This window comes from Terrapene carolina, unplaced genomic scaffold (assembly GCF_002925995.2).
Source record: "Terrapene carolina triunguis isolate 2854851 unplaced genomic scaffold, T_m_triunguis-2.0 Scaffold238, whole genome shotgun sequence".
Lineage (NCBI taxonomy): Eukaryota > Metazoa > Chordata > Testudines > Emydidae > Terrapene > Terrapene triunguis.
This window is the reverse complement of record NW_020664589.1, coordinates 5,457,058-5,480,974: the sequence shown is the minus strand read 5'-3', so window position 1 is coordinate 5,480,974 and position 23,917 is coordinate 5,457,058. Positions and strand designations below refer to the sequence as shown.

Genomic DNA, 23,917 nt, shown 5'->3' with positions numbered 1-23,917 from the left:
AGACAGATTCACCATGTTCCTTACAGCCCCACACAACTCAACTCCCCTGGAACGGTTTCAAAACCTGACTCATGTCCAGTTTGTCTATTTTAATCTTTACACACTTACATCATCCTGGGAGGCTCACAGTGTAACATACAAAACTTCCCGCACTTAATCTATAGAGGTCCAGTACTGCAGTGACAAGCAACCCAAACAGACAGTACAAGCACAGCTACAGAGAACCTACCAGACCAGGGAAGCAATGGACAAAATTGAAGTGGGCCCACTGACAGTGCAGATATGCTGAAGGGCAGCACGGCCTAGTCGATAAGGCACTGGAGCGGCAGTCAGAGTTCTATTCTCAGCTCTACCAGCAATTTGTCTGTAACCTTGGGCAAGTCATTTAACCTCTCTGTGTCTCACAATGCTATGGAAGTAGATAATCATTATCAATCCTTAATGCAAGCCTGGAAAGTACTCAGGCTCAGAGCCTGAGAGGATATTTAGGTGCCTAACTCCCACGAACTGCTTTTGAGGATCTGGGCCAGGGGATCCTGCAGCAAAGGGTGCAGCATTAGAACTGGAACAGAACAGAACGTTCAAGATTTCTGATAAATCCCCGATATCCCATCATGGGAATGGGGCTGGAGGTTTCACCAGGAGTCCAAGAATGGGGTACTCAGCTCAGTAGGGCTTCAGTACCTAACTCCCCTATGGCCTTTGAAAATCACAGCCTAAGCGCATACGCATTTGCGAGAGAGAATCCCGCGGCCCTCAGGGGAACATTGTGTTTGTAACAGTGACCATTAGGCAAAGACTTCCGTGTGGAAGATCACCAAAACACCCCCCCCCAAAAAAACCAAAACAAAACAACCCAAACAGCTGGAATGTGTTGAGCGTACAGCACACTGTATGTGGAAACACATCAGAGCCCAGAAACCCTGACCAGATCCCTGTACCTAACGACGGTTGCCTTGTTTATTTTATTCTGGTCAGTGAGTCAGAGTTTCAACTGATTCTTTGCAGTTATTCATCATAGTGGTTTTTGATGTAACTAAGGTTCTATGAAACTATAGGAAAATTTGGCAATTTTTTTCTACCCCTGGCCCCCTCCAAGAGATGAACAGTCAACAGGGATGAATGTAGAATTGTCAGGATGTTTGCATAGCTTTTATTGTGAGAACAGCAGCAAGTGGTAGGCGTGGGACTCCTAGAAAGCACATGTTCACATGCAAGGACGAGGGAGGGGGAGCGGTGGATTTTTCTGCATGTGGGTAAAGGGACAATTTACAAGGAAGCATGACAGCCTGACAGTGACAGGGGCACAGAGCAGAAACGTACACTAGGTGAAACACAAGGCACTGAATACAAGAATGTAAGAACAAGCCTGCTCATGGATTGTCAGAGGGCTAGAATGACACCACGTGTACATCTGCCAACAGCGTAACAGACCTGGCAAGGCAAATACAGGCAGGGGAGAGAGCAGAAAAGGGAATAAGCCAAGTGATGGCATAACAGTGCTGGAGAGCAGATATGGGAAAGTGGGAACATATCCATTACAAAGGGATGCACGACAGATCACAGCCAAAAGTAAGCAGGAGCAAATGGGCTAATGGAACTCCCCGAGCGTCAGCTCTCCAGACTGGGCAGAACACAGCTGCCGGCTTTCTCTCACATACGGGGAAGAGTCATTACACCAACTCACCCAGTCCCTGTGCTTTCAAACAACTTCATCTGGCTCCACATTCATTTCAGGATACCGTCCCATGAGTCTTACCTTTCCTCCCATCTCTGCTTCCCCCGTTCATCGTGCACTTTTCTCCACTGTCCCTGCTACGCAATTTGGCCAGTGGTAGTGCAAGAGCCTTGTCCTAGGCCGTGCCTGCCATCTGGAACACCCTTCTTGCAACTCTAGGCTTCTACTCTCCTGAAAATATTTCTTCTCTCTCTCTCATCTAGATCTCAAACTTCCCCTCCACCCACAGCTATTATACCTTCATAACAATAAAACAACGGAGCTGATTAACTCCATAAAGAATTTCATGGACACAATTTGTTGCTATACAAAATGCACTTGTATATATGGCATTGTCTGAACGGGGGGGTACAAGCAAGAGAGCTGGAAAGGTATCAGGAGATCTTTGATCTCCCCATTTAGCTCCCACCAGAAGTTACAGAAAAGAACCAGGCAGCAGGAAGTATTATGTTTCCAGTTTCATTCAACAAAGTCTGCATAATAGACGAGGAAAAACTTTACCGGCCTACCCATCTTGCCCCTCTTCCCAGGAACTCCAGGGATACCCTGTAAGGAAAAACACACAGAAAAAAAAATAGGTCTGAATGGGAAAACAAACAAACAAAAAACAGGCTAATAACTGCGGCAATGTGGAGAAATCAAGATGTTGGCTATTTGCAATCAGCTGTGAGAGCAAGGGAGAGTGGGAAGAGAATTAACCTTAACCCATTCACTATAACCTCCCCATAGTGCAGAGAGCAGCACCGTCCACACCCAGGGGCAACAGGCTAAGGCTGTGCTTAGCAGTAATTAAGCTACTGGCCTGGAATCAAATGAAGGCTTCAGCCAAGACACTCACTAGAGAGCTTCTGTTTATGTTTCTTATTTAGTTCTATGAGCATTAAATCAGCCCCTCCGGAGCATTAGAGTCCCTCCCATGCAAGCACACACACGCCCAAGGGCTTCTCTTGTTTCTGGAGTCTGTATCTGCCAAATCAGGTGGACTGAAAACAAGAATCAATTTTCATCCTTAGCAGATCTGGTTTGGGGGGGGGGGGGGGGGGAGAAGAGTGGGCCCTTTACTGGGTGGATGGTAAGGAGGTGAAAGGGCACTGTTTTTAAAAGGGCTTGGGTTAGAAGAGAAGAGAGGAAAGGAAGGTCCCGTGTCACTCTTTCAGATCGGAATCAATGGTTTGGAAAGTATGGAAGCTGTAAGGGAAAAGATGGGGTGAGGGGACAGGGATTTTCAAAAGTGACCAGTCACACTGGATGCCTCAACTTTAGCTTGCCCATCTGGAGATATCTGAAAGGAGCCCAACTGCAAAAAGGGACAAGCAGCTGCCGTCTGAGAATCGGGCTCCTTGAAGGCGTTTCCAGTTCGGCACTCAAAATCCACTAGTTAATTTGGAAAAACATTTGCCCCAGGCTGAAGGAAGGATTTTTCCCTTAAGCATTTCCTTTTCTTCCATTGAGATGGACCAAAAGAAAAAAAATAATCATGTCAACAATGGAAAATATAATCCACCTGAACACTCCCCTCTACTTTATGAATAGCAATGGGTCACCTTCCTGGAACCCAGTTTCCTGTGCTGCTCATTAACGTACTGCACAAAGGTCCATCTCCCACACAAGGAAAGGAGCATGCTGAAGAGGATAACCACCTCTCTGTCTCAGTATTAGGCATTTTTGCCTGTTCTTTTAAGAGCACGCGAAGTGAGGGAGTAGACCACAGAGTCATGTCCAGAAGAGGTTGCAATAGGTATCGAAGAAATTGGGTGATGGATATTCTAGAGACAGAAGGCCAGGGTTTTCCTCACAAAATACTCACTCGTTCTCCATCAGACCCTGGCAGCCCAAATAATCCTGGGAGACCAATATACCCCTAAGAGAAAGAAGAAACAAGAAGTCAAATACATTTCCCTTCAGCAGTTATTCCATCCTGCCTGAACAGAAGAACGTCCTCCAGCGCTGGTCTATGGCAGCCGTGATGAGATAAACCTTGAGGCAAGTGTATATGCCCATGGACTGCATGGTGCTGGCTTCCACGATGTAGTCCAAGGGCACATACCCTCACACCAGGGATCATGAGGACTCCGTGCAGGAAGAAGCCAGCTGGATGGACCCTTACCTGGGCTGGCTCTGATTGTACCTGAGAGAAATGGAGCTGGGTTTCAGGTTAGCAAGAGTTACAACCACGGTCATTTGTATGCTACGTCAAACAGAGATCTCTATGGGAGGGCCTGGTCCCCCTGAAGGTTTCTCATTCTGTTTCTCCTCCTGTCAGCCTCATACCTGGTCCTCCTTTCCTTCTCTCCCCACAGAGTCCCTGAAGCTCATCCTTCCCTTCCTAGATTCATAGATTCCAAGATCAGAAGCCCATTGTGATCATCTAGTCTGGCCGCCTGTATAACACAGGCCACAGAACTGCCCCTAAATCATGCCTAGAGCAGATCTTTTAGAAAAACATCCAATCTTGATTTTAAAATGGTCAGTGATGGAGATTCCACTGCAACCCTTGGTAAATTGTTCCAACGGTTAATTACTCTCATGATTTCAAATTTACACCTTCTTTCCTGTCTGAATTTGTCTAGCTTCCACTTCCAGCCATGAGATCGCGTTATACCTTTCTCAGCTAGATTGTAGAGCCCATTATTAAATGTTTGTCCTCCATGTAGGTGCTTTATAGACTGTAATTAAGTCAACCCTTAATCTTCTCCTTGTTAAGGTAAACGGATTGAGCTCCTTGCCTCTATCACTGTAAGGCAAGTTTTCTAATCCTTTAATCGTTCTCATGGCTCTTCTCTGAACCCTCTTCGATTTATCAACATCTGCTCCCTCCTCTTCCTGCTGGATCCTGTCTCTCACTCTCCATAGGGCACCTTGTGGTGCAGATTCTAGCCAGACCACTTACAAATACCAGGCCCACCATGCCAAATACCTCCATGAGCCTTTCAGCAGACTCCTTGCCCTCCCCTCAAGCACCATGGTCCCACTCTGAAATTGCACAGGCCTTTGCATGCTGATCTGTGTCTGCATTAAGCTTCCTAACAGCTAATGCCCAATGGCTCGGCCTTCTACATGCCTACGTTTCCTCTGCTATCTAACTTTGATCAGAAGAGTCTCCTCTTCCTCATTAAACCCCAGTGTATCGTAAAGGCTGCTCCATCTCAGCTCAGTAGCGATAGTCAGATATTCAGTTCTGCAATATTTCTTCTGTGCTCTGGGCTCCTGCCTGGGCAAAAGCCGCTGCATAAATGCTACATGTCCTTTCACTTGCAGTACCTGGAGACTCGTGCTTAATTCGCTGAACGCAGTGATTAAAACAAAACGTTACCTTGTGCATTGCTCCTTTGCACAGGACTCTTTCTGTCAACTGCATAGCATCAAGCAGAAGTGAATTTTAACAGGTAGCCACCACAATGATTTCCTAAAATTTGTGTCGCCATAGAACAAAATTCAAACACTGACACTGAACTTCTCCCATCCCTCCTCCTTCCCACTCCCCAAATCTCTCCGCTGGCCAATCTCAATAAGCCTCTGAGACTCTCTGGGAGCCCATCAGATCACTATCCCACACCACTTCAGTATTTCAACTAGTTAGTACTCGCTGTGAGATGATACCACCATACAGACAGAGCCCAGCCATCCAACTCACTGTTCGTCCTCTCATCCTGAGTCACAAAGCAGCCACCTTCACATCTCCCCACATTTCCCACGAAAAAGCAGTGGGGGAAGGAGGGCCTGAAGTGGTGAACAATTCAGGCTCTTTCAGCCATAAAATAGTCGATATCTGGGCTAAGAAACATCAAGACTAAGTTCCCATTAATTGTAATGGAAATTAGAGGTCCAATTCTCCTAAGTGGCTTTAATCTCAGTCCTAGACATTTAGGAGTAGCAAATGAATGATAATTTTCAAGGGTCTTATCCTGGATTGAACACCGTAAATACCCGTATGAATGCTGAATTCCTACTGTAGCATAAGTCACACAATTCTCTAGCAAAAGATCCTGGTTATTCTAGTGAAATGGGTGCATCAGAAATAGAGAGAAGTAAGCTGTGCTATCACAGATCTGTGTCTACCGTAGCACATTAAGCAGCTGATCCTTCCTCCCACCCCTTTCCCTACCACAGGAATAAAGTTAGCTATGGAGTCAGCTTTTGTTTATTGCTTGCAATTTTTCGAGTGATGGAAGACAGCTGGTAGCATTTACTGTTCATGGAGAAAGGACCACATGGTCAGGAGAGGAGCATTTCTATTGGCTCAGAGGATCACTATGGATTTCTAATTGTAGGTGAAGAGCAGAAGGTGATTAAATGCAGTTTTAATTCTTAACTCATCCCTCAGTCAGCGGGAATCCCCAGAGCTCCAGCTGACGAGCAAACCCATGCAGGGATATTAACGTTCTCATTTGCATATGGCTTCAAGATGTTGGCTTGTTATGCACAAAGATGTAAAATCAATTCCAAATTTCTCTGTTTATAAAACTCAGGACCAGCCTATGTCTGGAAGAACCCCTCTTCAAAGTATTTGGAGTGGCTGAACCAGCGTGTTTGACGAAGCTAGAGTGGCCTCACTGAGACCAAAGTTGTAGGGAGACCAATCCTTTGGGATTTGGATTTCTTTGTTTCCTCTCCAATTCTTTGGGCTTTGAAGGGGTTAACTTTGCAGCACAGTTGCTCCATTGGCTTTGGTACCGTTTTAAACCAATTGGGGATTTAATGATGCATCAGTTAATTAATGAGCTCTATGTAATAAAAATAAGACCCTTATATTAGGGTTGCAAAGTTGATCACAAGGAGCGACAGATACTGGGGGATGGAATGGGGCAGAGAGGAAAGAGAAAGACAAGGTCAAAAATGGCTCACTTACCCGACTGCCTTTCGGACCAGCTTCACCTATTGGTCCTGGTAAACCCTGAAACACAAGAGAAAAAACAAAGACAAATGTGGAGAGGCTTTAATATAAATCCTAATGAGCAGTGCCATATTTACAGCACTATCCCAGGATGGTTCAGATGATTTCACAACTATCCCAAGGGGTATCAATATGGGAGAATGGGAGGTGGGGGGAGAGGAGGAACAAATCCCTAATTGTTGTGAATTGATGACTCTGCAAAACAGGAATCTTATAAAACACAGGCGCTCACTCTCTGAGACCCAGAACACTGGAACTAGAATGGAGATTTCTGGTCATAAGACTGGAGAAGTTAACATAGTGGGATGCTAGTAAATTGCAATCAAATGCTAGTTGCAATGTAAAGCGACACCATGTAGACAGTGGCACTCATCAAAAGGTGGGATTGAGGGTGCGTCAATGAACCATACAGACAAGAAGGCCGCTGATTGCAATGTCAAAAATGCTTTAATTCCTGGGAGGGGAATCTAGATGGGGCCCGATCCAAAACCCATTGAAAACAATGGAAAGACTCCCACTGACTTCAGCAGCCTATTGATCAGGCCTACAGTTGCAGTATATGGTTAAAAAGGTAGTTTAAATTTTTGAACCCCAAGTCGTGAATGACCCTCTTTACCTTCAATAGTGGAAAGACTTGTAATCAATTCACCCACTTTTCTAGCAATGACGAGGGGCCCATTCATGCTCCTTTCGAAGTCACTACTAAAATTCCCATTGGGCTTCAAGTGAAGGAGGATCAGCCTTATGACATCTGTAAAATTAGTTACACTGGGCAGGTTCTATCCAGAGCATTGGAAGCTGGGAAAGAATTCAAAATACATCTCATTGTATTTCTGTACCCATTGCCCTTCCCTTAAGCAGGGCTCTACTCTGAAAAGAGGCCCTATAAAAATTGCATAATGAGCTTCCATGTTTATTGCCTTTCACCAGCTTCCAGACCAAATTTATCTAGTTTACCAGTAACAAGGACAGGTTTATTTTTTCTTCAACTGGCAGCTCTGCATATTCAACCTGGGATCTGAAAGTCAAGCCGTGCTCTTTCTGGCTCACACATAGTCACTAGTAGAAGATTTCTGCCGTCGGAACATCGTTAACAATTCTGCCTATGATGGAGGTGGAGGGCTGTGGATCAGGTAGCAGGGTGAGTTTCCTATGGCTAACCATTGTCCTCTAGTGCTGTACAGTAGGATATGAGGGACTAGCTAGTAGTCACTTCCTCAAGGGATCTTCAAAAACAGATTGACCCTATTTCCATAGTCCCTCTAGGAAAAAGCTGAGCAGACAAAGCTTCATAGGTAGAGTTTGCTGCTGGCTTTAATCACTATCTTTTATTTTCATTAGACTTCTGTCTTAGGTTTTTCTCCTATCTGATATTAGGTATTAAAAGTGATCGGCAAACAGCAGGTAGGTAGGATATGGGCATATGCCCCCTTCTCATCTCTTTATGATTAATAAAGTAGGTCTGAAGAAACATGGTCAGATTTTCCTTGTTTTTATCTTGCAAGTTCAGTTCCTGCCCACCACAGAAGACACTGTGATGACCGGAGAACGGATTAAATGACGGCATCCCATGAGCTAAGAGAGTGAAAGTTGAGCAACTGAGGGAAGGGATGTTCAGCTAGCCAGGTTCTCTGTTCATTTTTCTAACATCTGTGTAACTCCAGTGCCCGATTGACACTTGGAAGGACGAATATTGTTAAAGATGCCGTACTCCTTCCCTTTGAATTAAGGGGTAAAAGCCTCCTCTGCTTGGGCCATTCCTGGGGTGAAAGGCATTGCAAAGTGGGCTCCAGGGACCACAGAGAAGATGTGTTCCTGCATCTGCCATTGCACCTGGCTCTTGTGCAGGGGCAGAAGGAAGGGGCATGGCGGCTCCTTGCTGTCTCCCCACTGGCACACTCAGGGAGCCGCAGAGAACAACCTGGGCCATAGTGAGCATAGTTCCAGAGATAAGGTCTATAAGGAGACAGTGAAGCTATATGGAACAGATTCTGCAGGGATCACATCAATTTGTCAAATGAGTGTATTTTTGTTTTTAAAAGACAATAATCACAAGGAACAGAACGATTTCTAAGAACCTGAATGTTCACTAACAAATCAGAAAGGACCACATTATTTATTCTAAGGGGGGAAAAACAAACAAAAATAAACCAACACATTCCAAGGCATGAGCACCGTATTTAGTGGGGTATGCTTATATCTACCTGCATACCCAAATCCCTACTCTGTGCACAGCACGGTAAGATTTACTGCACCTGCCTGCCAGGATAACCTTTGGCACCTGGGCTCCCATCTGGTCCGCGTTCACCCTTAAAAGAAAAGCACACAAAGATGAGGTTAGTGCTACAGCCTATTAGATTTTAGCTGCTTCACCTTGGGGGTGGGGGGTTGCGAATGAACTTGTTTCAGATTTATAAAGAGAAAGAAGAATTAGATTAAAAAAGGCAGAGGAATAAATTGAAGAAGAAGAAAAAGCTACAGAAGCCAACTCAACAGGATCTAGGCATAAAGCAAGCATTGCTGTCTTCCCACCCCTCCACAGAAACCTACAGATAGTTTGGAACAAGGAGGCTAAGAGAAGGTGTAAGGCTGCATCCATATCTCTGGCATATGGAACTGTTTTACTAGGGGGAAAGCTCTGCCAAACTTCTTTGAAACTAAATGGATTCATGTAGAATATCCTTTAACATCATCTCTAACAGTCCTTGCTATTCATTGCTATTTTACTGCAAACATGAGACTTATCCAAATAAAAAAAGGGGGTGGAAGGTGAATTACAGTCAAGTACTTAGTATGATGCAGTTAGTTAGTAAACTCCAGCTGAAAACTTAATGTAAAGAAAAAAGAAGGAGTATAAATCTGCCCCTATTTCCATTGCATAAACTTGCACAAGTTTGGGCAATAAAGGTTGCAAATAAATTAGAAGCTTAACTAAGTCCTTCCTTGCTCCCTACCCCCACTGATGTTTGGGTAATGTATGTGCATAACTCCCGATTAGCACGGGAGTTAGCTGCATAAATCGTCTCTGTATCAGGCTGGCTCCGAAAAAGCACTTTGACTGCACTGAACAGCTTGGTAAATGACTCAGCCTGATTTCAGGGTATTAGCAGATGAGAGATTAAATCCTCCCTCTTTGTAGTTTAAATCGTGGAACCTGGAAGGGGCACTCACCTGGTCTCCAGGATGACCTGGTGGTCCAGGGTAGCCTTTGTATCCCTGTTTAAAAATATGAGAGTAACAGAACAAAATAATCAGAACGTTGTTTGAATTTCTCATCCCAGCTGGGAAGAAAGCTCTATAGAGAAGTTTCCTCCAAATCTAGAATCAGTTTTATGATTCATGCTAACTTTTCACCTCCCACCTTTTGTGTGTTTAGACTAAGCTCTTTAGGGCTGTCAGCTACTATGTGTGCGTACAGCGCCTAACACAGTGGACCCTTGTTCTTGGTTGGGGCCTCTAAATGCTACTGCAATGCAAATAACCACCACCCGCAGCTGGATTTTCAGGATCACAGATGAAGCTGCTTTCTTTTCACCTGAACGTTATCCATTAGGAAGGGCTCGATCTTAGAATGGAACTGGAAAAACATCTACAAAATGATCTACCTGACTAGTCATATTCTCTGTGTCCTACAATGACCTCCCCCAATTCCTATTAAATCAGATTCATGGGATGAAATCTTGACTGTATTGAAATCAGTGGAAATTTTGCAACAGACTTCAATACAGCCAGGATTGCATCCATAGATTTTAAAGCAGAAGAGACCATTCCGGTCATCTAGTCTAGCCTCCTGCATAACAGGCCACAGAATTTCACCCAGCAGTTCCGGAATCAAGTCCAGTAACATAGGGTTCAGTTATCACATAGATCTTTCTGAAAGATATCCAAGACATGGAGAACCCATCACATCCTTTGGTAAGTTGTTCCAATGGTCAACTACCCTCATTTATTTATTTTGCCTTATTTCCAATTCAAATGTATCTAGCGTCAACTTTCAGTCTTTGGATCTTGTTATGCCTTTGTCTGCTAGATTAAAGAACCCGCTGCTATCAGGCATCTTCTCCCCTGTAGGTACTTAAAGATGATCAAGTCATCTCACACTTCTTTGATAAGCTAAACAGGATGAGTTTCTTAAATCTCACATTGCAAGGCAGGTTTTCCAGAGCTCAGATTATTCTTGTAGCTCTTGTTTGAGCCTATTCCAATTTTTCTGCCTCTTTTTGAAGTGTGGACACCAGAAGTGGACACTGTATTCCGGTAATCAGCTGGCCAGATTACGTGATACATCTTTTTATTAGAGGATAAAAGAGTTTATGTTTTTCACTGCCAACAAACAGACCCTTCATTTTAAGTCACGATTTACATTCTCCAGATTTACTTAGATCTCTCTTTGTATATCAAGTAACACACTTGGATTTTATACTCTGCCTCCCTTTATTATGTTACTGTAGCTATTTAAAACAAACTAGTCTCCATAAAGTAGCGGCAAAGCAGATCAGAAGATTCCATTTAGTTAGGAACTAACATGATAATTGGGATATTACGGAGGACACAAAAATAGAAAAATGTAACTTAAAACAAGCTTGGGGGGATATCAATATTTAAATAAAAAAATAGGAATAACAAAATACCTTCAGGCTGAGCTATAACTGTTAATTATTTCCTGATCTATAACTTTATACCCAGTCTTGGACTGGAGATCCAAAGATGTCACTGTAGTATAGTCAAACATGTTAGGTGAGCTATTTTTCCCGCTCTGAGAGCCACAATGGTACCCTTTTCGGCTAAGTGCTCAGCCCTTCAGTTCACTCACCAGACAAGTGACTGGACTTTGCTTCTGCTCAACTGTCTTTTTATTTTTCCCATATGATCTTCTAGGACCTGCAGCCTAACTCCTCCCTGGCAATGGAACGCAGCCCTCACAAAGTTCCATGGCTACTTCCCATTCTCCTTCATGTTCCTCTTCACTCATTATTTCAGAGATTTGGGCTTCAAGAATCACTTTCTCTCTCGTGACTCAATTTCTCGTGCTTGATCCTGCTGTTACATCAAAATCCAGTGTTTCATGTCTCTCTCTCTCTAGCCACGAAAAGTCACACACTGGGACTTCACTGAAAGCTCAAATGGCTGGGGTGAAGTAAGCCACAGCTGAACCTTCTATAATTAGATAACATAGGGTCTGGGCCTGATCCAATATCTAATCACGACAATGGGAGGCTTTCTACTGACTTCAGTGGGCTTTGGATCAGGATCATATTATCGAGAGTTACAAAGAGGCCTGATGGCTCAGGTAATGGGATAAAGTGTTTTTCACCCATGGATCTCCAAGCAGGTACTGACCAAAAGTTGTTGCATTCCAAAGGCTGTTGGCAACCTGGCATTGTCTCCATTCATTTCCTAGTGAAGCGGAGTCTAGATCACAAAAGCCAACATTGCAAATGGTAACCTCAACTCACCAAGAGCTCAAGGACTAAACGAGCAGGGAGAGTCTCATGCCCTAGAGACGGCACTTGCCAAGCCTGGGGAGAAGTTAACCCCGCTGTCTCGGTATCATGCCCTAAAGCTCAACCCAGAGGGGTCAAGGGTACCAGCAGTAAATTTGAGATATTTGTTTTGGTAGCTTCTTGATTTGGGAATGGGAGGTTAGACACGGGATTGCAGTTCGCAAAGCTATCAGCGATGAGTGATGGTTTCTTTCCCATACGGTAGCATTAATAACCTGTGCTAGTTTTAGATCTTTGTCCCAGGTCATGTGCCCATACCAGGGTTTTGGCAAGTTGAGAGGTAAGGGGGGGGGTTACTGATCAAACAAATATGATGAAAAGATTCTAGGGCTTATTGGTTTCCACTGAGCACACCAGGCTATTCCACTCTTTTGGCTCTGCCCTCCATCTTTATTTCCTGCTCCATGGGGACCTGGAGGATGTGGGACTTTCACCTCAGTCAGGCACAGAGGGTCTGTGGTTGATTCCTGGGCTCACATCTGACATCAGTCACTTTGCAAAGGGCACTCGGTAGGAACCAGTGCTCTGTCACTGTGACTGGCTGTGTCAGAAAAACAGCAGGAGCCGAAACTGATTCCAGAGGCAGCCCCACATCAAAATGTAATGTCTTTGCTTCGATACATAGCCGCTCCAGCCACTTCTTCTGACAGGGCTGGCATGAATGGGGACATCACACCTTAAAGTGAATGAGTAACTTCATCCCGAGGTAAGAGCAAGGCAGTGCCATAAGTGGCAAATGAAAGGAGCTGGCTGCTTAAGTATTGTACAACAACCTCCTTGCCCAGCATCTTCAGATAGGTACCCTGAAGTTAGTGTCTTGGAATCCCAGGTTGGGTACCTGAAACATGCTTTCAACTTGCCATCAGCCTGGAACCATTTCTGAGAGTTGAACAGCTAGCCAAAAATTATACTAGGAGGCTGTCTCCTCTTTCCTATCCCAGAGAAATAAAAGGGCCCCTTTTCAGTCCTCTCCATAGGATAGGCTCTGTCAGGAGACATAGCTGCAAAGGTCAAGATTTAAAGTTTCCGGGTTCCTGACGTCAAACAAATCTGAGCGCAGGCTCTTGCTCCTCTTTTAAAAGTTTCTTGATGCACAAAACTCTGGGACGCAAGTAGCTGAACTAGGATTTGGAAGTCCATCTGTCCAAGAGACAGCAAATCACTTCATGGCAATACAGAAGTTTCCCTTTTTCTGTCTCGTTTAGACTATCACCTTATGCAGGGGAGGGACTGCCTCATTATTTATATCTCATGTGTTGCCAAGCCCAGATTTGGTGCTCTACAGATAATAAACAGCAACAAAATTGGTACTAAATGAAGGAGACGTCCCTTTCAAAATAAATCTATGCCTAAGGCACAAAAACTCCATCCCAAAGGAGGAAATGGTCTCCCACCTAAAGATCACATCAAGGACCTGATTTAGATTTTAGAATCAGAATCTACGCAGGCATAGGAGAGTTAGTGACTTGTGCATCTCAAATCCAAATCAGAGCCTATCACTAGGGTCAGAAAAATCAAAGAGCATTGTTCATGCTATGAGGAGAGATCCCCCCCCCAGACAGAAAGATACCCTCAAAAAGTCACAGATCTTTTGAGCTACATTCAGAAAGATCTTTGCAAGATCCCTTTCCAAAAATCCTCCCATAGAGATTACATTAGAAAAATAAGGAACATTTTAGCTCCTCCTCTTCCCCTCAAAAAATATCAAGTATGAAAGCTAGAAAATCTAGAAAATTCGGGAATTTGATTGCTTCATAAGATTTCCTACTAGCCACAATTACAGCAAGAGTAGAGGAAGATCTGGAGACTATAAGTAACAAGCCTTGAGCTAAAGTCTGCACCATGCATCACAATGTTTTTATATATAAAGCCAAATGAATAGCTCTCAAGTTAAATATACAGACCGTATATTATTGTTGCATCCTATTAAATATACGCTTCACTATTATGGTTAACTCGGGGGGTGTTTAAAATGTGTTTCTTCACATTAACCTGTGCTTAGCACTGTCCGAGGTTAATCATAGCTAGGACTGAAAAAGCTCATGCATTCTAAGGCTAGCTGGTATGTGAAAGTGTTTACCTGCTGCAATACTCTTTAAATAGCACTGAAATAACAGAGAAGAGTATATGAAAACAATTACATTTGCTCTCCTATCCATACACTTCCTGATGATTACAGGGCGATTAAACACAAGGGGCCGTCACTACATGGGGAAATTACACTTCACTGAACGATTTGCTCAGCCGTGACAATGTTTATAATCCGCACTATCATAGCTACGATGACAGTGGGCATTTCTGTGGGAAATGGACAGGCTTCAACAAGCAGATCTTGGGCCGTGGCCGGGCTGGAAGAGGCCACTAAATGCAGCCTATTTGGAAAGATGGTCTTGACGCTGGGACCCTGAACTGGCAACCCATGAAAACTAGGTTTAAGTTCCCAGCTCTGCCTCATATTCACTGCATGACCTTGGGTGAGTCACTCACTCTTTCAATATCATGCACAGCCTTACATTCAGCTACAGTAGCAGCTGTTCTGTCCTCAGCAACATCCTGTCTCAGGACATGTTGCACAGTACGTCAGCAGAATCAATTTGCAAGATGGTCATATTCTGCATCCGACAGCCAAACACCAAGAGACATTTACGAGCTATTAGTTTTCTTTAATGCACTTCCCTTCTGGTGCCTCAGGTCCTGCCACCATTCTCTAAAATTGCTGTTCAGCAAAAGCAAAATTCACTCCATGTGAAGTGGATGAGCAATGTCTCTCTCTCAGACCACACCACAATGTTTTTGGTATCCCTTGTTTGAACAGCTGTTTCACATACCCTGTAGCTGGGCAAAGGCAAAAAATATTTGTGGGCACTCAGAGACCAGAGTATCCAAACCAAATTTACATGGTACATGTTTGCTTATGGCACAAACCATGCCATACGAAACTACAGGCCTTTGGTAGCGGCTCCATCTCAAAGAGTGCAGAGCCAACTGCTTCTTTCAGAAGGAAAAATGTTTGTGGTAGAGAGAAACCCATGAGGGAAACTTCTCTTTGGAAGTTCTTACACAGTTTGCAGACAGATATGGATGGGGTTCCATCCAACCCCCCTGCATGATGTTCTTTTCTCACTTGTCCCATGGAAGAACAGTACCTTTTTGCGCTTGCTTATGCCAATTTTCAAGACTTTGCCATTTTCTTGTAGGCTAAATGGGCTGCCTGCCTGCAGCCAAACACCATGGTATTTTCACTGGGGAGATGCCAGCAAGGAATACAGATTATAAATTGTTTTTCCAAATATTTCTCCAACAGCTTTTAAAAGTTTTCTTAATTTAGAAAGCTAATAAAATCCAGGCAGCACCAAAGCATCTGCCAAGCTAGTTCCTCTTTTTTGCTGCACTGAAGGAAAAATCTCACAATCCAACTTACTCGTGTCCTTGAAGAAGGAGAAACACTCCCCCACTGCCCCTTCCACAACAACTCCTGAATGTGCTTCAGGTTTTCCAAAGTCAGGTGTGGGGCCTGTGCATTGGCTTTGGGTCTATTTGTTTAGTCTCCTACTCCTGCTCCATTCTTTCCACCATAAGCCCATTCTGTCCTGACATTGCATTTTGCTGATCAAAACCGCAAGGCTTTGTTTTATGAGCTGCTATGCTAAGAAAACTGTGTTCTTTGCACCTAATTCATTAGAACTAGTTTGTGAAAGCAGAATGTGGGGGTTAGCTAAGCCCCAGTCAGCCCACTGCTTGGCTCTATTCAATAACTCAGGTGGAACAAACACCACTGCCCCCTGCTGACGATTTCTACTTCCATTCCCTCTCCTACTTTCCCCAGTATTTAGGGATGGGATAAATAAGCACAGCTCCCCCTACTGTGAATCTAGTGCGGATGAAAGGGGACCAAATGACAGTCCTGGAGTCTGAACCCCTCTAGCTACAGAACAGGAACAGGTGGGCAGCATAGTGGAAGCTCTCCAAATTAGAGCAGGGCAAAAAAAAAATAAAAAAAAAAATAGACTATTTGGTTCACCAGCAATTAAAAAAACAAAAACAAAAAACCCTTCCCCCATCCCCCTGCCCAACTGACACAACCAGGTGAAATTAACACTACTTTGCTAAATATTTCTGTGTTGCTGAATTTGCATTTTTTGTGGAAAAAAGTTTCAATCAAAAAATTTCACCTTGCACTACTCCAATGGCCACAGCCCCTCTACTGAGGTAGGGGTGTGTGTTTGTGTGCATGTGCATGCCCATGCCCATGTGGGGAATAGGGCCAGGGAATTGCTTAGAGGGGCAGTTCATTCTCAATGACCCATTCACATCTTGACCTCTCTGCTGAGATGATCAAAAGAGTGGCAATTAGGATGGTCAGTTTTGCAATGTCAATATTTGCCAACCGGGAATGGCTATGAAGACCCTGAGACCCTTTTCACATAAGCCACTGAACAGCTTCCAGACACTATCAGCAGAGCTTGCTCCATATCAGCAACCTGGAAGTGAAATCCCTACTACTTTGAAACTTTCACCAAAGTCACTAGTGTATCAAATAGTAAGGAAGAAGCAATCAGGAGTCCCATGTTGGGAGGTAGTTCTTAAGCATCTCCAGGCTGGAAGAGGCCTCATTCATGCTCCCTGAAAGCCATTTATTTCAGTCTTCCCACTCACTACACTAGATTGATGCTTCTTTGCAGCAGGGTAAAACAAAAAACAGAATTGTGTTGGGGGGGGGGGGGCGGGGAGCTTCCACACACACTCACACAAAGCGGTGGAATTTGCCACCACTAGAAGCATGGACACAATTAATAGTGCTAGCATGATTGGGGCACTAATGTGGGGTAGCAAACACCAACGGGGGGGACATGGTAGTGAGGAATCTGACACTCCAGCACTTGATGGCATTCTCAGACCCATGCACATTCCTGGTGACATTTGTGCTGCTGATGGCACAAATATGGAAGCAAACAAAGCAGATCCATGTTAATTTCAAGCTCCATTCAAAATACAGGGAGAAAAACTCCTCCTTCTACAAATGCATAGGGGATGCATTTAGAGGAAGCATGTTCCAATGGGTAGGGTGCTAGTCTTGGGAGACCCAGGTTCAGTTCCCTGCTCTGACACAGACTTCTGGTGTGACCTGGGGCAAGCCACTTACCCTCTCCGTGCCTCAGTTTCCCAATGGGGAAATGGGGATAATAGCACTGTCCTGCCTCACAGCATGCTGGGAGGATAAATACATTAAAATTTGTGAAGTGCTCAGATTCTATAGTGTTGGGGGCTGTATAAGGACCTAAGACAGACCAAGTTTAGAATGACTTGGCTAGCATGTCCTGACCTAAGCCTGGCCGCTTTTCCTGGTCAATACACAGAGGCAGAGGGTAGAAAGACAGTCTAGCCCCAGGGCCTAGAAAAGCAGCATGGGAGTCAGAACTCCAGTGTTCTAATCCCTGCTTCTGACATGATCTCACTGGTGTCACTTAATCTCGGTGCCTCAATTTACCCATTTGTAAAACACAAACAACAACTTGCTTCCCCCACACTGAGTGTTGAGGCTTAATTAAAATATTTGAAAGCACTCTGAAATTTTATAGTGAAAGATGCTTGGTTATTTATTGACAATATTGGTTTAATTCACTGGAAACGAAAATGTGCTTACCTTCCGACCAGATGGTCCAGGAAGCCCACTCAAACCAGGTAAACCCATGTCTCCCTGCAAAACACAAGCATGCCTCATTAGTTTTCAGCTGCTTTTATTCCCACTTGCCATATGGTCTTACTGAAATTATTTGTCATAGAATAGATTTCACAATACGGGGGCTGAATTGCTGGTATCTGACTCGTACTCTTAATTCCTCAGAAATCCACTAAAAAAGCATGTATAGAAGTAAGAAAAGTGCCATTAAAAGATAATTGTAAATTCACACTCTCTCTATTAATTGCCTCACCTAAACAGCAGTAAACTGGTGAATTAGCTGCAGCTACTGTGGGGACTCCAGTTTTTCACCAACAGAATGTGAGCCCTCTTTTCAATTATCACCTTCAGCTGCACACTGCAATTGCATTTTGGCAGGATTTTAAACAGCAGAATCCTGTCTTTTAAATGCAACATGAACAACAGGCATCGGCTGCTTCCATTTGTCAAATCCAGAAGCCAGGTTCATAAACTACCCTACTACTACTACTAAAGTGGCTCAGCCCATTGCTCCAACTCAGTCTCCAATAGCTCTGAGAATAAAATCATTTTCCTTGTATACACAGTGTTGAATGATCTTTTCCTGGCTGCTTAGAAGGAGAGATTTGCTGGTTGCCTGTACTCCTGGGAAAGGACTGAATTCAACCCCGACTGGTGTATTAGAAACATCTTAAGAATGGACCAGGCCCTTTGGTGCAAGTTATTTACATACCACATCCGGTTCCTTACTTACAGTACAGTTTGGCTTTCTCTGACTAGACTCAACGAACTCTTAGGACTTCAGCATCGACTGTGACTGATTATTTCAGTCTTTATTTAACATGAGTTTGGAGTAAATAGCTGAAGAATTAGGCATTACTCCAAACTCTTGCTGAAAGCTCTGAATTTCTATAAATACTATCAGGAACAAGGCCTTGTTAACATGGGCTACGTGTACTCTGGGCCTTACTCATGCTTACACTAGCCATACTTTGTGAGAAAACTGTTACACGTCTTTCTGGCAGATGCTTTCCATGTCATTCCCATTCTGAAGCAGCTCAAAAAATTTCAAGGGCACCTCATGCTGGTGAGTTGAAAGAATAATTTCAATGATCTCTAACTTCATCATTTTTACTGGTTTTGGGTGTCTTAATTTATGGCCCAAAGGCACCTGGCTTCAAAGTAAATAGTCCCTTCATGGCCGATGCTTTCCATTAACTGTACATGAATAGAAAAGTTTCATGATGGGGGGGGGGGGGAAAAGGGAGTTGATTTGTATTGGACATGAGTTATGAAAGAGGAAGGGTGCTGGCACTAATAAAAGAACAAATCAATACACACATTAGGGAACTCTGATTGTTCCTCTGTTAATGTCAATATTTATGTGAACCCCTATTACCAGACATCAGTAAAAACCAATTCACTGTGAAACAGCAAAACTCAGATCTTAATTTATTGAAAAGGTCTAGCAATAGAACCCCTTGATCCTTAACAAAGGCTAAACCCCAAAATTAGACTGTACATTTTGGTCTTGCATGGTTTGCACTGATTTGATTAGACATCAGTGGGGGGAGGAAGGGGGAAATCTAGTCTCACACACCAGGGTGAGCGTATATGCAACCTACTTTGAGTATGATGATCAAGATAAATCTCTCCCCCTCACCCCAGACAGCTAGGCGGGTCTTGCAATTAAGCCACTGGATCAAAAGACCCAAGTTAGTTCCCAGCTATGCTGCAGAATCCCTCTGTGATCTTGAGCAAATCACAGACCCCAGCATGGGCTGGGAATATGGGCACATTCCCAGGGTTCCAGGGACGCTTATACAGCCTGTGCTGAAACCAGCACGTCTGCGTCTTCCCTACTACTTTTAGTCATGCTAGCCAGATTAAAGCTAATATGGGTATGCCTACACAAGTGCAATCACACCTCTGGCTGAAGTGCAGACAATATCTTAATTCTTTAGTCCCCTCCATCTGTAAAGTGAGAACCTCTGAGGCTTTTTCTGCTTAGATTGTAAACTCTTTGGAACAGGGACGGTCTCTTCCTAGGTATATAGCCAGCCGCTAGAACAACGGGGCCCCAATCTCTGTCTAATAAATAATAAAAATGATGCTTACCTTCTCTCCATTACGAGCTTTTCCAGGTGACAGCCCAGGATCACCTTTCTGGCCCTGAAACAAAGAATTAAACTCATGACCATATTTGAAGAGAACCCAAATTTTATACATTTGGTCTTGTTTGAACGGAGCCTTTGACTTCTAAAACAATTTTATTGTGCCTCCTCTCATCCCCTCCTCCCACACCTGTGAAAGTTTTCTTATCTGGTTCCACTTTACTGGGGCATGGGCTAGGGTTGGTTTTTTACATTGTTCGTTGCTGCTACAGCACTAAAGGTTTTTAACTATTTTTGGTTGCATTAAAATAACTAGAGAAATATTTGGAAGAAAGCAATGCCATGACTTCCCATATTTGCTGCACAGTTGTGATTTCCCACCCTCCCCACCCCCAGTTTTCCCCTATAAATTACCATCACAAAACAACACTCCACGCCCATTGCTACTGCTAAGTAGTATGGGTCAGCAACTTACTGTAGATGCTGCTTCTGGATTTAACTGTAGGGGACAGATGAAACCAGAGGGGAAAGTATACTAATTAGGAGCTAGCAGCGGCAAGACTCAAGAGCAGTAGTAGGGTTTCTAAGCTGGCAGATGAAAGAGGCACATTGTATCTTAAGTGGTGGTATTCTTAATTTTCCCTTCCCACAGCTGAGACTCGAGTTGCAGGTTTCTTGCTCCTGCAGAGAAATCAGGATTTAGGATCGGGGTTTTCAGAGGAGCCAAAGGGAGTTGGGTACCCTGGTCCCAACTAGAATTTCAGTAGGATTTGGACACTTAATTCCAATAGGTTCCTTTGGAAAACCCAGCCCAAATTCTTAGCAGGTGGGGCCTGGCCAAATGGGACACAGGACACAGAGAATTAGTTGGGAGCATGTGAGGGCAGAAGGTTGGAACATACTAGATTCTTCTGGCATGTCACAGGTAGGCTTCAACACATGCAGAACCTTAGATCTGTCTAGTATCTCTACTACAATCTGGTACCTAACACTCAGAAGTCTCAGTGCTATGCCTCTATAGTTTCTTCCCTTTTGTGATTTTAAGGAAGTCACAACCTCTGTATGAACATCTGTAAAATGGGCATCAGTTACTGACTTGCATGGGACAGTTGTGAGGGTCAATGAATATTTGTCATGTGCTTTGAGGTCCTTTCATGAAAGTTGCGAAGAAGTATTTTTAACCAGTGTTTCTCATTAACAGCATAACGGTTCGGTTACAGCTAGATGAGCAGCTATTCTTCAAGCCTCACTGTGATGTGCTTATGTTGACACTTCCTTCCAAACTTCCACACGGCGTCAATCTCTCTTTCCCTCTGTCCCCCACAAGCCGACAGGTTTGGTCTGAGAGATTTCTTGGATGTAGACTGTAGAGAGCACTGCTGATTTGATGCAGATGTATCTGTTCAAATTCTGAATGAAGACTTCTGGGTTTGCCAAACAGTAAATTAAGTCATGCAGATAACAGCTGCATGCAAAGTGAGATGATCATCCCCGCAGTTCCCTTCTGTGGCATCCTCCTTTGCAGGCCCCTGAGCTGCTTATGGGACCTGCTATGGTTGGGAGCAGATTAATATGGTCGCTGTAAGTGTCCTCATGGACCGTGGAGCATTTTTTATTCTGCAAAAGCAGCATTTTTTCCTGCAGGCAGATGTCTGTACTTTATGTTCCCTTCTCAGTCACATCTACTTAGCTTGATCACGTAGGAGTGGTGTAAACTAAGTACACCGGACCCCCGCTTCAACACAGGGTTTTGGATCCATGTGCGGTCCCGCGTTAATGCGGGAAACGGGTTACCACGGATCCCAATGTAATTAATTAAATTCAGGATCTATGCGCGGTCCCGTGCTATAAGCGAAATCACGCTATACAGACGCGTGTTCAAGCGAGGGTCTGCTGTAGTAATTGAACTTCTATAGCACCTTTCACTGGAGGATCTCAAAGCACTGTACCAAGACACTGCCTCAGACCATGCTTGTGAGGTCAGCACTATTGGATCCATTATATAGGTGGGGAAACTGAGCCACAGAGAGCTTGACTTACCCCAAAATCACACTGCAAGACAGTGGTAGAGCCAGGAATAGAACCCAGGAGTCCTGATGCTCAGTTCCCTGCTCTAACAGGCCATATTGTTTTCCCTTTTAACGTGAAAAAAGGTTTTTCCCAATCTGTAAAAAATCAGGAGCTGTGAAATTAAAATACTCCAGCCCAGAAATCCAACTACTAGCAGTGTTTTAAACATCAAAGTTTCTAGAGCCAAACCACACTCCCAAAGGAAATTTATCCTCTCTGTATCATTATAGAATGGAAGATTTATTCAGAAGAGCCACTAACATTTCAGCCCAAAAGGCCTCCAGATGAGAGAGACAATCCCCATTCCAGCAACAGCTTTTACACAGCTTTACAAAACATGCTTCGGCTGATGGAGAAACCCTTCCCCCAACACCGAATGCTATCGGCAGATCTACATCAAGTCATTAGCAAGTCAACAAGCATGGTCTTTAGTACAACAGAAGTCCATGTCAAATTGAGAGATTATCATCATCTTCCCTAACTAGACATGAAGTCACCTGCTGTTGCCAAAGACAACAAAAGAAATGCAAAGTGGCAAGAGGTTCATTTAAACAGTTATAGTATTACAGATATTTGAGAAAAAAACGACAGTTTAAATTCTCTGGGGGTACAAATGGGTGAACTCCAGTGAAACGGTGTCCATTTACAACAGCAGGGAATTTGGCTCAAAAATATATATATAGTACTATTTAAAAGAACTTTTTAAGTACATTTGCCTATTAAGATTCGCCATAATGGACAGGAACAAGGTGGAATTCTTAACATGGGGTACATTTAAAAAAATTCACTTGTTTGACAATGTAACAGGACAGCTCTAAAATGCAGTATAAACCTACAAGTGATTTTATACTATGGTATAAACACACAGACACACCCACCCCTTGGTCAAATAAAATTTATCACGAAATCCCTAATGTGCAATTGACCGCCTGGCCTTATCAGTGCCCTGTTAATTCAGCTGATAACAAGTATGCTCCTGGTTCTCTTCCTCAGTGACAGAGATTTGTTCTAGTCATATTTTCCAAGCTGTATCTGTCTGGGAAAGTTTGGTCTCCATTGTTGGAATGCTTGTTTTTTCCAAGCTATTATTATTATTATAAAGTGCTATCTAGGGAAGACCTCCGCTAGCTGCCTGAGTGCCTCAACAGGAAAAACTGAGGCCAGCACTACTTAGCCTGCCTGTCAGGGGATGGATTTTCAGAGATACTGAGCACCTAAAGGCCTTGGCTACACTGGCAATTCACAGCGCTGCACTTGCTGCGCTCAGGGGTGTGAAAAAACACCCCCCCCTGAGCGCAGCGAGTGCAGCGCTGTAAAGCGCCAGTGTAATCAGCGTCTGCAGCGCTGCGAGGGAGCGTGCAGCGCTGCAAGCTATTCCCCTCGGAGAGGTGGAGTACTTGCAGCGCTGCGAGAGCTCTCTCACTCCGCGGCAGCGCTGTGAATCCGCGAGTGTAGCCAAGGCCGCAGTGCCCATTAAGTTCAGTTGTAGCTGTAGACACTCAGCACCTCTAGATAAAAAGTCAGGTACCAAATGTGGAAGCCCACCTGTCAAGATTAATGCAATGTGGATTCATTACGAAAATGAGAGATGGTGCAAAGTCTATTCTGCTCTCCTTCTTCCCGAGTCGGAGAAGTTGGGCTTTAAATACCAGCCAAATGAAGTGAGGCAGGAAGGAAAGAGAAAACCACAGCACTCCGTACATGCCTGCCAAGAGGTGGCACCTGAAGAGATAGAGCTACCCAGTCTGTATAGTGCTTTGCAAAAACTTGCAAAGGTCACTGCTCAGGGGGGCTGGAACAACTTGTACAGTGGGGGTGCTGAGAGCCATTGAACCAAACTGTAAACCCTTTATATGATGGAAACCACTTCAAGCCAGGGGGAGCGGCAGCACCCTCAGTTCCAGCAGAACTATGTCACTGCTCAGCTGATTCTCTGGC

At 44.1% G+C, this 23,917-nt stretch overlaps 1 protein-coding gene across 5 annotated transcripts in view; it reads right to left on the bottom strand.

Moving 5' to 3' along the window:
- LOC112101967 (collagen alpha-1(XXVII) chain) overlaps positions 1-23,917 on the bottom strand; it is a 224,618-nt gene that overhangs the window by 148,272 nt on the left and 52,429 nt on the right. For all 5 annotated transcript variants that reach the window (XM_026657347.2, XM_026657346.2, XM_026657349.2 and 2 more), the window contains exons 6-12: positions 19,914-19,967; positions 17,781-17,834; positions 9,804-9,848; positions 8,888-8,941; positions 6,588-6,632; positions 3,546-3,599; positions 2,240-2,284 (exon numbers count right to left, since the gene is read on the bottom strand). In XM_026657347.2, coding sequence (XP_026513132.1) covers positions 2,240-2,284; positions 3,546-3,599; positions 6,588-6,632; positions 8,888-8,941; positions 9,804-9,848; positions 17,781-17,834; positions 19,914-19,967 — 351 coding nt within the window. The remainder of the gene's footprint in view (positions 1-2,239; positions 2,285-3,545; positions 3,600-6,587; positions 6,633-8,887; positions 8,942-9,803; positions 9,849-17,780; positions 17,835-19,913; positions 19,968-23,917) is intronic.